The sequence below is a fragment of the Apodemus sylvaticus genome, chromosome 13, assembly GCF_947179515.1.
Source record: "Apodemus sylvaticus chromosome 13, mApoSyl1.1, whole genome shotgun sequence".
Classification (NCBI taxonomy): domain Eukaryota; kingdom Metazoa; phylum Chordata; class Mammalia; order Rodentia; family Muridae; genus Apodemus; species Apodemus sylvaticus.
This window is the reverse complement of record NC_067484.1, coordinates 63326737-63339561: the sequence shown is the minus strand read 5'-3', so window position 1 is coordinate 63339561 and position 12825 is coordinate 63326737. Positions and strand designations below refer to the sequence as shown.

General features: G+C 43.0%; 1 protein-coding gene across 1 annotated transcript in view; it reads right to left on the bottom strand.

The window, feature by feature from the left end:
* Ppp2r2b (protein phosphatase 2 regulatory subunit Bbeta) overlaps positions 1-12825 on the bottom strand; it is a 268521-nt gene that overhangs the window by 16098 nt on the left and 239598 nt on the right. Inside the window, exon 7 of the mRNA XM_052155918.1 lies at positions 5521-5690. Within this exon, the coding sequence (XP_052011878.1) occupies positions 5521-5690 (170 nt within the window). The remainder of the gene's footprint in view (positions 1-5520; positions 5691-12825) is intronic.

Genomic DNA, 12825 nt, shown 5'->3' with positions numbered 1-12825 from the left:
AAAAATAAGATTAAAAAAAACATGAATTAGTGAAAAACCTGTTTCCCCTCCATGATCAAATTGGATTCATCCATGAGATGCAGGGAATAAATCAATAAATGCAATAAATCACATAAAAAACAGACATAAGGACAGAAACTACATGATCATCCTATTAGATGGAGAAAAGGCCTCTGACAAATCCAACAACCTTTAATGAGAAAAGTATCTAGGGATATTGTAATATATTAAAGACAATATATGCCAGCTCACAGCCAACATCACACTATATAAAAAACAAAAGAAAGCATTTCCACCAAAATCAGGAACTGCAACTTCCTCTCCTCACTTTCCAAGTACAGTGCTGCAAACTTTAGCTGGAGCCATATGACAACGAAAGAGTTGGAGGATACAAATAAGAAAGGGAGACGTGAAAGTAGTATTTGCAGAGGGTATGATTCTACACACAAGAGTCTAACGACTCCACCAGAAAGCTGCCACAGCTGATAGCACATTCAAAAAACTAGCAGGCTAGAACATTAATATGTAAAATACACAGCCTTCCTATATTCAAATGATGAACACACGAGGAAGAAATCAAATGGTCCCACCCATGCCTCAAAAATATCTTGGAACAAATCTATCCAAGGAAGGGCAAAACTTGTATAATTAAAATTCTAAGACATTGAAGAAATAAATTAAAGAAACATGAAATGGTCATCGAAATGAAGCTATCTGCAGATTCAATGCAACTACCTATATTTAAAAGCTGGCAGGATTTCTCAGTAAATCCTGACACACACACACACACATGAATACTGAGTTTCCCTCATTCAAAACACTTTGGAAAACAGTATTTTGGATTGCGTATATGTAATGAATTAGTTTGGGAATAGGCCTTAAGTCCAAACATGAAATTTGTTTATATTTCATATACCTTATCTATAGCCTAAAGTTAGTTTTATATAGTACTTTAAAATGACATGCGTGAAATGAAGCTTGTATTCACAAGATTCAATATGGAATTTTCCACTGTGGCCTTATGTTGGTGTTCACAAAGTTTTGGGTGTTCGATCATTTTGGGTTAGGGGGTACTCCATTTTTATAGTAAACATTTAGGTTTGATATGATTAACTGTTTGAGCTATTCAACTGTTCTCACATGGCATGAAAGCATCTGAAGACTGGTATTTATCAAAATCAGGCAGAGTGGGTGGATTGAGCCTGTTAGATGTAGGTGGCCCACCTCTATTCTGTAGGCAAGTTTGAAAACAGTGTATGGTACTGAGGTCTATAGGAACATGCCTGGCTCTGTTGGCATATGCACAAGAATGCATAGTGGGAACATTGCCCATTCATGTCTACCACATCTTCCTCTTTGCCTGCTTTCACTGAAGATACTGCTGCTCCAACAACAGTCTGTTCTTAGCCTGTAGATTGTGACCCTTTCACAGGGGTTGCTTAAGATAGCCAGAAAACACATATTTATATTATGATTCATAACAGAATCAAAATTACAGTTAGGAAGTAGCAATGAAAATAATTTTATGGTTGGGGGTCATCACAACACGAGAAATGGTATTAAAGGGTCACAGCATTAGGAAGGTTGGGAGCCACTGTTCTAGGGGACTCTGGGGACCTCTGCTCTCTGCCCATGGACCAAGGTTGAGTAGATGGATACCTTGCTGCTCATGAAAAGGGCTCCCTTCTAAACTTCTTTTCCCCAAGACCAATCTAGATACTCACTGAGAGTTTATAAATTTTAGATAGTATATTATCATCTTTGATTTAAATTTAAATTTGATAGTATTTAAATTCAAGTGGCTCCAAGGCACACTTTTCTAAGTTAAAATAAAATGTGGTACCTCATTTGAATACACGTGCTAAGCCACCTATTTCTTAGTGTTCTCCACATAGGATCTCCAAGTCTGGCACCAGCCGAATATGGCTTCAGCACCAGGACCTGTGGTCTAAAACTAGATTTGTTCTAAATGCCTTTTCCCAAAATAAAAGTAATTGTGTTTGCCACCAAGTGTCCCTAATCTTCTCTTTTCTAGGCAAGGCGCTCTGGCAGGCTGCCTGTTGCAATACCACCCACGCTCAGGTTCCAGTCACAGCATTCTCTCTTGGTACTGAGGACTGTAAAAGATAGGGTTTACCTTCTGCAGCTGGAAAAAGGCACTAGTGCCATGTTGACCCAAATACCCAGGGATGAGTGGCTAGTATTGGGTAGGATCTTTTGAAGCCTTAAAGTCTAGGCTTTAGGGGAGAATCCAGCTCTTGTACATGGGGTATACTCTTTTGACCACGTGGGGAATGCAGCGATCATGCTGCCTATTGGCCCTGAATTTTGGTTCTTAAGCTCCATTGTGCCATGCTGTGGAATTCTACCTTCTTAGACTCCAGTGTCTATGATCTCCTTTTCCTTCCTGCTCTTGTCTCTGAAGACATTGCTACTACTTACAACTCTCCAGGGGATGGTGGGGAATTTTGCTCCCAAGTCCATGTGCTAAAAATGGGCTGCCCTGCTGCTTGTGACAACTGTTCCTGTCTTGTTCTCAGTTCGTTTGATGTCACTCATTCAAACTCAACGTCTTGCTATTTGTCCACTGGTCTTACACCATCATTAAAATATTTTTTGAGACAGGTTTCATGTATCTCAGGCTGAGGATGTCTTGGAACTGATCCCCCTGCCTCCACTTCCTGAGTGCTGAGATTACAGGTGTAATCTCACGCCCAGGTTTTAATATTACTGGGGAATGAGCTAAGAACTTCACACATGCTAGACAAGTACTCTACCAACAAAGTTATACACCCGACTCCTTCCAAGGTCTTCAAGTTTTAAATGAACAATAGAAACTGAAGCTGATCCCTGGGCAACGTTATGGCACCTCCCTTTGGTAAATGAACATTTTAAAGACTTTATCTGTATACACCAGATGACTTTCTCATTCCAGTGAGAATAGAAGTGGTAAGAAACATCATCCCCCTGCATCTGAGCTACTCACACAGCTCTCCTTCCTCTGACAGATGAGCTACCCACCTCCCTCAGGCCAAGTCTTCACTGGACTCCATCCCTTGTGTCCCTTGAGGACTCAGCTACCTCGGTTGTCTTTCCATTGTTTATTCCTTTTGGCCCCAAACACACTGTAATTTCCTTCTGCCTGTATCCTACATCCCACCTACTTTCTGTTTTCATAGCTAGCTTCTATGCTCAGACCCTTTCTTTACAGTCTTGAATATGCTCTGATCAGATACCCACACTATTCTGCATACTCCTCCGTTAGGGTACTTGTAACCTCTACAAGGCCAGTATGTCTAAGGCCAGTGCTTAATGCTCAGTCCTTTTCTTTGTACGTTTAGCAACAGCATGGTTGGTGGCTTTTTCTACCTTGAGATTTTGTCCACTTGGCCTCCTCAACACTCCAAGTTTTCCTTATACTTCTCTGGCCCCTTCCACTTGATCTCCATTACCAGGTTATCTTCCTATTCTCAGCTCTGAAAACCCCAAGGGCAGGTCCTGGTCTCTTCTTTAAATATACCCACCACCTAGGCTTCTAGTTCTCTGACTTTGAAGACCTACTGTGTATTTTTACTTGGTTGTCTACCTCTCATTCTGTTTATGTTTCATTAGCTTAACGTGTCACAAGCCCTCATCTAAATAAAATCCCTCATCTAAATAAAAAGGCAACTCCACTTCTCTAGTTGTTGAAGACATTAAGCCATGGGATATCTTTCAACATTTCCCTTTTTAAGACACACATCAGACCCTTGTGATTTTACTTTGTTATTACATCAATAATCTGGGCTCCTCTGTCATTGCTGATATCCACATTAAAGCTACTTTCATCCATTTGCCAAAAATTGCGTTTTGAGTCAACACAAGTTAGAGTCATCAGAGAGGAAGGAGCCAGAGGTGAGGAAATGCTTCTATGACATCAAGCTGTAAGGGATTTTCTCAATTACCAATCAACAGGGGAGGGCCCGGCCCACTGTGGGTGGTGCCATCCCTGGGCAAATGGTTCTGGGTTCTATCAGAAAGCAGGCTGAGCAAGCCAGGGGAAGCAAGCCAGCAAGCAGCACCCCTCTGCAGCTTCTGCATCAGCTCCTGCCTCCAGTTCCTGCCTGTTTGAGTTCCTGTCCTAACTTCCTTCAATAATGAACAGAAATACGGAAGTGTAAGCCAATTAAACCCTATTCTCCCCAATTTGTCCGTTTGGTCATGGTGTTTTGATGCAGCAATAGAAACCCTAAGATAGTTTGTAATAACTTTAAAATTCATTCTTTCTGTATCTTCGCCTGTCTCGGTTACAGTTTTTCCTTCCCACTGCAACCAGAATGTTCTTTTAAAATGATAATGACAAATTATTCTGGAGTTGGTAATGGATCTAGAGCTCTGTGAATGTACTAAGACCCAGGGAGTTACATACTCTGAAATGAGAGGATTCTGTGATAGATGAACATATCTCTAGTAAAGCCCTATAAATCAAACCTGTCTTCCTAGATGCCCCTTTCTCTGCCTCATTTCTTTTGATCTAATTAAAGATATATTAAAATAAGAGTAGTTATTTCTGTCTCTTGATTGATCTTCCTGTCCCTTGCATGGCTTTTTAATAGCCTTTCTACCACTAACTCTGGTCAAGCTCTTTCAGTGAAAATTCCCCAAGACACTACTTTCTCCTTTGTTCCCTCCACCCATGTTCTGCCACCCTCTCTACCCAGAGCTAAGGGCAAGTGCTTCTTACACGGAGTCCTGGCTCTTCCTTCTCTCACCTTCAGTAAGTAAGCAGATGTCACCTATTCTCCCTGCCCTTCCCCCATCCCTCCACTGTTTAGCCTGCATCAGCATCATTGCCTGCATCAGCATCATCGCCTGCACCAGCATCATCCCTTTCCTGGTGCCTGCTTCTCAAACTGGAAGGTGAAACCCTTTGTTTTCAGCACCATTTCCTTGTACAAGACATTTTTATAGAGCTCTGCTGTGCTCAGCTGGAGACAAGTAAAGCTCTCAGCACCAGAGTTTGCAAGGCCCCACCCTGCTTTTGTCTTCCGGTTCAGCTTTCTGTCTTCCGGTCCAACGGCAAGGTAAACTTTCTCAATCCACAGTTTACTTCAGGCCTCTGGCCATGGTATTGTTCTAAGCACATGCTTTTTTCCGAATGAGGTCACGACAGTTTCTCCTTCACCCTCCTTACCCTGCAAAGCTTCCGTGTCTTGGGCTCCCCTGGTCTCAGCACCATCCCTTTTGCAAGTGCCATTAGTTCCTTGTTTATCAGTAGGTTTCTACACTAGAGATTCACTGCAGAAGGGCCATGCTTGTTCTGATCACTCTAGCTATGATACCTAGCTCATATAACATTTCCAGGTAGTAACTGCATATAACTGGTCCATGTGGATCCTCATCTTAAACCACATGGCACCTGCAGCCTGTGATAGTCTATCAAACACATCACTAGGAGCAGCCTTCTAACATTTGCAGTCAGAGACTGAGGCAAAAGCACACAAAGGGAGTGTTCTGGATACCGAGGGCTGCCTGCTGTACCTGGTATGTCTCAATGGGGCGATTTTCCATGTTGAGATCCCAGACTTTCACGGTCAGATAGTCTCTGGTCATGATATACCTCCCACTGTGGCTGAACTTCACATCCGAAATTGAAGAGATAATTTCAGAGAAAAACGATCTGTTGCTTGGATCTTCTGGCTCTTCAAAAACTGCAGAACAAATGACAAAGAGAAAAACGTGATGAATAAGGATAGCCCAGGCCTGTGAGCAGGCTCTGAAGTTGGGGCCAGCCAGAGAGCTCACAGTGAACTTTCTAAGTAGGGCGGGTGTCTGTGGAATATAAAGGAGTTACCAACAGTGGCTGCCCTCTGAAAACAGAAAAACTGGTGTATTACTGTTTTTTTTTTTTTTTTCAAGGGATTGGCATGGGCCTGTCTCTTACTCTTGCTTGCTGGGACACTGCCTGTTTGGGAGCCCCAGATCTGGATCACATTTCCCCTTATCTCTGAATGTCATGTGCATACCTGTGTTGGGAGGCATCTTAGAATTCTCTTTTCTCTTTTCTTTTACCTCCTCTTTTTTTTCCTTCTCATTCTCTTCCCTTCCAGTCTTTCCCTTCTTTTCTCCTTTCCATGTCCTTCTCTTGTCTTGTCTTGTCTTTACCCAGAGTCTTATATGTGTGTTAGGTAAGTACCACTTGGCTACACCCCCAGCCCTTGGAGTTATTTTACATCCTTAAATGCTTTTCAGTTTTTTTCTAAAACATGTAACCTATATTACTCTCTAAAATATGCACAATGCACAACTCAGAGGTTTTATGTATCATGATGTAATCATACCAAAATCTAAATTCAGATATTTCTAATAACTTCCACTCCAAACAAAACAAAACACCGTGACAAACCTCTTTATCTCTCATTCCTGTGAATCTAGGCAATCATCAATCCACTTTCACATAAATGCAACCGTAGCACATAGGTCATTTGTGCCACACTTAATATACCACACTGTTTCCAAAGTTTATCAGGTTGTAGCATGTTCTTTGTTAAATCATTACATGGAATTTCAGTATTCTGCTGACCCATCGATCATTTGATGAACATTTGAGCTGTTCCCACTGACATGGATAATGGCACTGTAAATATTCATGTATAGGTTTTTGTATGGACATGTGTTTTCATTTTTCTTGGGTTGTGGTGTAGCAAAGCCCCAGAACGCCTTAAATCAAAGGCCAGACCATCCTTTGCCTGGTGACGTAGGTGCCCCAGGTGTCCTTATGTGCACACAGTGCCTCCAAAGTCCTGCAGTGACATTATCTACTCCGTCTGATTTTTCAGTTCTCCATTTTGCTAGATTTCCACTTCTCATTGATGTGGCTCAATATGTCTTTTTTTTTTTTCTTTCCTCAAAGAAAATGAGAGCAGAATAGGAAAGAGAAGAGGATGAAGAGGAGAAGGAAGAGGATGAGGAGGGATGATGATGAGGAAAGGAGGATGGGGAGGAGGAGGAGGACAATTATGATGATGATGATGATGATGATAAAGAGGAGGAGGAAGAAAAAGCAGCAATAGCAGTGACAGCAGCAGCAGAGATGGCAGCACCCAGGGCCTTCAGGGGCCTCTTGTTCCCATGAATTTCCCAATTTTCTAGTTCTATTTTCATTGCTAAGGTTTTTGTTTGTTTGTTTGTTTTGTGGATGTTAGTGTTTGAATTTGGTTCCAGCTTAACTCAGCAAGGTTCAAAAGGAACAACTTCTACATGCCTGCTCCATTTCCCTTCAGAAAAGAGCCGGCCTCGCAGGAATATCAACCGAACACAGCATAACAAGTTACGATAAGGCACAAGATGCTATGTGCTTCTCACAGGAACATGCCTGTCTGCATCAGTGACTGCTGTGGACACTGTATTGATTGGTGTAGCTTCAGCTTTACCAGTTGCCAAAAAGGGTTTCACATTGCTTGGCACATGAGCTTGCACATGGTAAGGCCTCAGTAAATATTGGTCAGTACTTTTATCTTTCTTATATACTTCTCTCTGTTGGCCAGTCATATCTCACTCATTAAGACTGAGCGCCCCCGAATCGGTTAGCCAATACCAAGTGGCTATATTATAATACTAATAATACAAAGAAAACAAAATGGACACAGCACCTCACAACACTGGAGAAGACAAATGTTACTCAATCACACAAACTTAGCTATAGTTCAGAATTGAGCTTTACCATGTTATAAGCTATGTACTGGTGAAATAAAGAAATTGGGATGAATTAAAACCAACTACATCTTTAGCTTCTATGTACTGCATGGTATGAATTCATTCAACATTACTAAGTCAGTAAAGGTGTCCTCATAGCTGGCAGGAACACAGTCCAAGTTTGAACTTGATCTGCCTCTAGCCAATGCTTTTCCTTGTTTTTTTTTAAAATTATTGTTACATATATACATACATATAAATATGTAATTACAATCTGTTGAGTCCACTTAGTGCGTCTCTGCAATAGTTCACCTCCAGGCTATCTTTTGACATCCATGACTTTGCCTTAAAGGTCTCTCCTTCAATGCCACCATCACCTTGGCTTTGATGATCTTGGCAGATGAGAGGGATGTGGAAGGTCTGTTTGTAATGAGGGAGGACTAGACTCAGACTTGTGCATGGGTCTTACATCAATCACTCCTGCAGACATCTCTTCCATGGAGAAGAGCATCTGGCAGGGTTTTCCATTCTGAGACCTGGTTGATAATTTCCCCAGAACAGGGAAACAACTGGCAATTTCCATACGGAACGAGGCAGATGGTAATTTTGCTTTGGAGATTTGCAGGCGACAGTTTTGCCCCTGGAGAGAAAAGGCTCACCGATTGAGATGCAGCCAGCAGTTTTACTACATAGAAGACACATCCAATACTTTTGCTCAATGAGAGAACTGGCCTACCATTTCCCCACAGAGGGTAAGAATTCCCTAGGGCTGCAGGGTTTGACCTTTGCTTAGCTGAGAACAGTGACAGAAGTAGTTTAGGATTTAGTTGGTGGCTTCTGTACTTAATATGCTAGTGTCCTGATTTCCAAACCTGGGCTAGAGATTGGGAATTGAGATCATATTCAGCATTAGAGGGTTCAAAAGTGGGGAGCCCTGAGGCTAAGTGGCTTAATCCTTGGAATGTGTTTTCATAGACACTTTGATTCCACAAACAGTTGTTCTTCAGTGAACACTGCAGCCACATGTTGTCTTGAAAAGCCTGGTAAAGAATAAGTGAATGCAGGAGACATCATATCTACCCCGAACATTTACATATGGCTCTTAAAAAATTCCCTATGTGGAGTACTATTCAGCCATTAGAAAAAATGAATCCATGAAATTCTTAGACAAATGGATGGAACTGAAGAACATCATCCTAAGTGAAGTAACCCAGTCTCAAAAGAACACTCACGGTATGCACTCACTGATAAGTGGATATTAGCCTAGAAACTTGGAATACCCAAGACACAATGCACATATCAAATGATGCCCAAGAAAAAGGAAGAAGTGGCCTCCGGTCCTGGAAAAGCTCAGTGCAGCAGTGTAGGGGAATACCAGGACAGGGAAGTGGGAAGGGGTGGATTGGGGAACAGGGAGAGGGAAGAGGGCTTATGGGACTTTCGGGGAGGGGGGATCCAGGAAAGGGAAAATTACTTGGAATGTAAATAAAGAATATATTGAATAAAAAGGAAGCAAAAAACAAAAAACAAAACAATAGAACTTTTACTACGTTAGAGGGGGGACAGCAACTATGTGCTCCAAACTTGTGAAACTACCTAATTAAGTTAATGTAATATCTGGTAAAAAAAAAATCCCTTTGCAGATATTCTTCATAAATGTCTTAAAATAAGCTTTCAAAGCTAAACCCCACTATGATCCAAAAACCTACTTTGGGGACTTAGGAGGGCTCAGTGGCCAAAATGCTTGCTGTATACATGTGAGGATCCCTGAATCAGGCTCCTCAGCAGCTGTGTAAAGAGCTGGGCGTGGCAGTGCACATCTGGAACCCCAGCCCTGGTTGTGGGGGTGGAGACAGTCTGGGAGATCTTGGGTGCTTACTGGCAAGTCAGCCTGGTCAGAATGGTGAGCTCTATGTTCAGTGAGAAAGTCTGTCTAAAACTATAAATGAATGAGAGAGAGAGAGAGAGAGAGAGAGAGAGAGAGAGAGAGAGAGAGAGAGAGAAGGTGGCAAGGTGACGGTAACTCCACACATACCTGTATGAGGAGATATACAGACACACACATACACACACACACACACACACATACACACGCACACGCATATGCACAACACATCCCTCATATTTGCCAGCCATGATGTTGTTAACCCATAATCTGAGGTAGGAGGGTTGCTATGGGTCAAAAGAGGCCAGCCTAAACTACACAGAGAGAACCGAGGAAGCCCGGCTTCATAACAAGACTCTCTTTCAAAAATAAAGGGTTGGCGAGATGCTCAGTAGGCAATGACACTTGCCGTCAAACTTGAGTTCAATTTTTGGAAGCCGCATGGTAGAAGGAGAGAACTGATTCCGGCAAGTGGTCCCTTGACTTCCATGTGCACACAGGATACACATGCCCCACCCTCACAATGGAAATGCATTTTTTTTTTTAAATCAAAGTGGCCTAAATAAAACTCCATTTTTTTTTTCATGTACAAAAGCTTCACATGGAGAGAAATGAGACGAGGGGGATCTATACATGATTAAAAAGAACTTAAAGTTAGTAAGCACTTCAGGCCCTGGAGGCCTCTGTTGCAACAATCCAACTGTCCTGATGGCACAAAAGTAGCACCAATAACAAGGGGATAATGAACACTTGGGCTCATTTTTGCCTCAGGGACACCAGAGTTTCAGTTCCATGAGATACTACCACCATGCTCGGCACATACGTCAACAAGTACAAGGGTCGCAGGTGGACCCAGAAGGCTTAAGGAACATGGGTAAGATCTGGGTTATATGGGTGAGCATGAAGAGTGAGGGTGCTGTGTGCTCCTTATTTATTGTGACCAGGGGTCTGGGTCAGGACACACTGGAAGATGTGCTCTTTTTCCATGGCAGACAGAATACCATCACTCTACCATCTAAGATGTCCGCGTTCCCATCCCTCAAACTTGAAACAGGTTGTGGATAAGGGCAATTAAGACTGTAAATTGACAAGAGTTTAAGTTGAGAATGGATCGGGGTGTAGTGGCCCACACTTGGAATCCCAGCACTTGGAGGAATCCCAGAACTGAAGCAGGAGTTCCAGGCCAGCCTGGGCTACAGAATGAGATCAAATCTCAAACACTGAAAACATACACATCCCAACCAAAACTACAAGAAAGTGAAATCCTAGTACTTGGGAGGCAGTGATGGGAGGATTATGAGCTTGAGAGAATTTATCTCAAAAATTAAAAAGAACTAGAAAGTGATGTCACATTTGTCTGGTGGGTCTGATGTAATGACAACGGTCCTCATAACTCTACTGACACCTTGGCTTTGGCCCAACAGTGCTCATATCAAACTTGACTTCCAGGACTCTTGTCTTCTAGTCTCTAAGTTCTTTAAACTGTAATAACTTGGGGCTGCGGCAATAGAAAACTGATGTCCCTCTTCCCATATCAGCAGCAGATGGAGGGACAAGAGTTTATGTGCTCTCTACTAAACTTCATAAGTTGCTCCTGTTTCCCTCTCTCTCCTGGTACTTGAAGAGCCTACTCTCTAAGCAGCTCTCTTTGCATGGCTTCAAGCTGCAGAAATGCCCTGGAGTAGCCGCTTTCTCCTTCCCATTGCTTCTGGGAAGCTTATGGTTTGATAGAACCAATAAAGCCAGAATCCAGGAGCTTCAGACAGTGGATCAAACATTGAGACAGTCAGTTTAGTGAGAGAGCATGAGACTGCAGGACACCCAGTCATGTGCTAGATGACTGATCCCAAAGCAAGGCTCCTCCCTGCTCGGGTACCTCCAGAGAGTCCCTGCTGTCCACAGCCAGCAGGCCAACTCACACTGAGCCCTACATCAGTCTGTCAGCATCCCTGTATCTTTTTCCTGGGTTTTAGCACTCCACTGAGGACTGTCTGGTCTACTCATCATCTGCCTCAGGACCAGGCAGAGAGGGAACAATGTAAATGCACACAGGCCTGCAGCAGACACAATGGGGCTGCTTGACTTGAGTGTCTACACCCCATACAAATGGCAATTTCCATCCAGCTCCACTGATGGCTGCCAGGCGGTAGGAGTGTGGCTCCCACACGGTCACCCTGTTCCATCTGAGATGTCTATACTTTTCTGAGGAATCATGATTTTGTTTTTAAATGTTAGTAACTAAGTGCAAAATAAATTAAGGCTGTGATCAACTACAAGTTACCTATATAGCTTGTGACCGACGGCTCACAGACTGTAAAGGTGCTGTCGTTGTTTATGAAGCACTGCGTCCATCCTCCATCCTTTCTTTTCCTATCTGTCTTGCTCTCTTGTTTCTTCCACTTGAGATTTAACCTACTGAGCCTTCCTGAACTCATACACAATGCCTGCATTGTCTCCTCCCCAGTTTAGAAGTAAACTTGGGCCTGACTTCAACCTTGTATTTTGTGTATGTTTCTGTATGCTTGTATATAGGTGTGTGTGTGTGTGTGTGTATGTGTGTGTGTTTAGCAAGGTGTGCTCATGTGGGTGGAGGACAGAGGTCGATGGAAAGTGTCTTCCTCTGTCATGCTACACCTAATATTTTGAGTCAGGGTCTCTAGCACTCAATCATTTGGACGCTGGGTCACTGGCTGTCTGATAAACTCCAAGGATCCACAGCACTGGGATCACAGGCATCTGTCATTGCATCTAGTGCTGGAGACTAGAACTCAGGTCTTTGTGTTTGTGTAGCAAACACTTATGACTTGGTCACCTCCAAGACACTCTATTATTTTCGAAAGTCTGTCTTTGTTTTAGATTCAGGAAGGGTTAGAGAAAGTTCCAGGTTGGAGAATGGGCTTCCCAGGGAGTGAGAACTGGTGATTGCAACAGCACCTGTCCCTTGCCTGGCACAGCAGAGGCAGAATCATCTCCACTCCACAGCTGAGGAAACAAGATGGAGAGACTTGGCCCCACAGGATCCTCTGGTTCCTGAGTGTGCACATCATAAGGGCTCATTAGCTCCGAGGGCGGAACCTTCTCATACGGTAGCCTTGGCTGCAATCTATGATTTAAAGGGAAGGGAAGTAAGACCCTGTGCTTGACTCAGCGCTGGCCTGTCAATCTAAAGCCTGCATATGGGCTAGTGTCCACAGAGAGGTTCATTAACTGTGGACCTGTTTGTCATCCTATTGTGAAGAATAGTCACTTATTAGCTAAACAGGTTT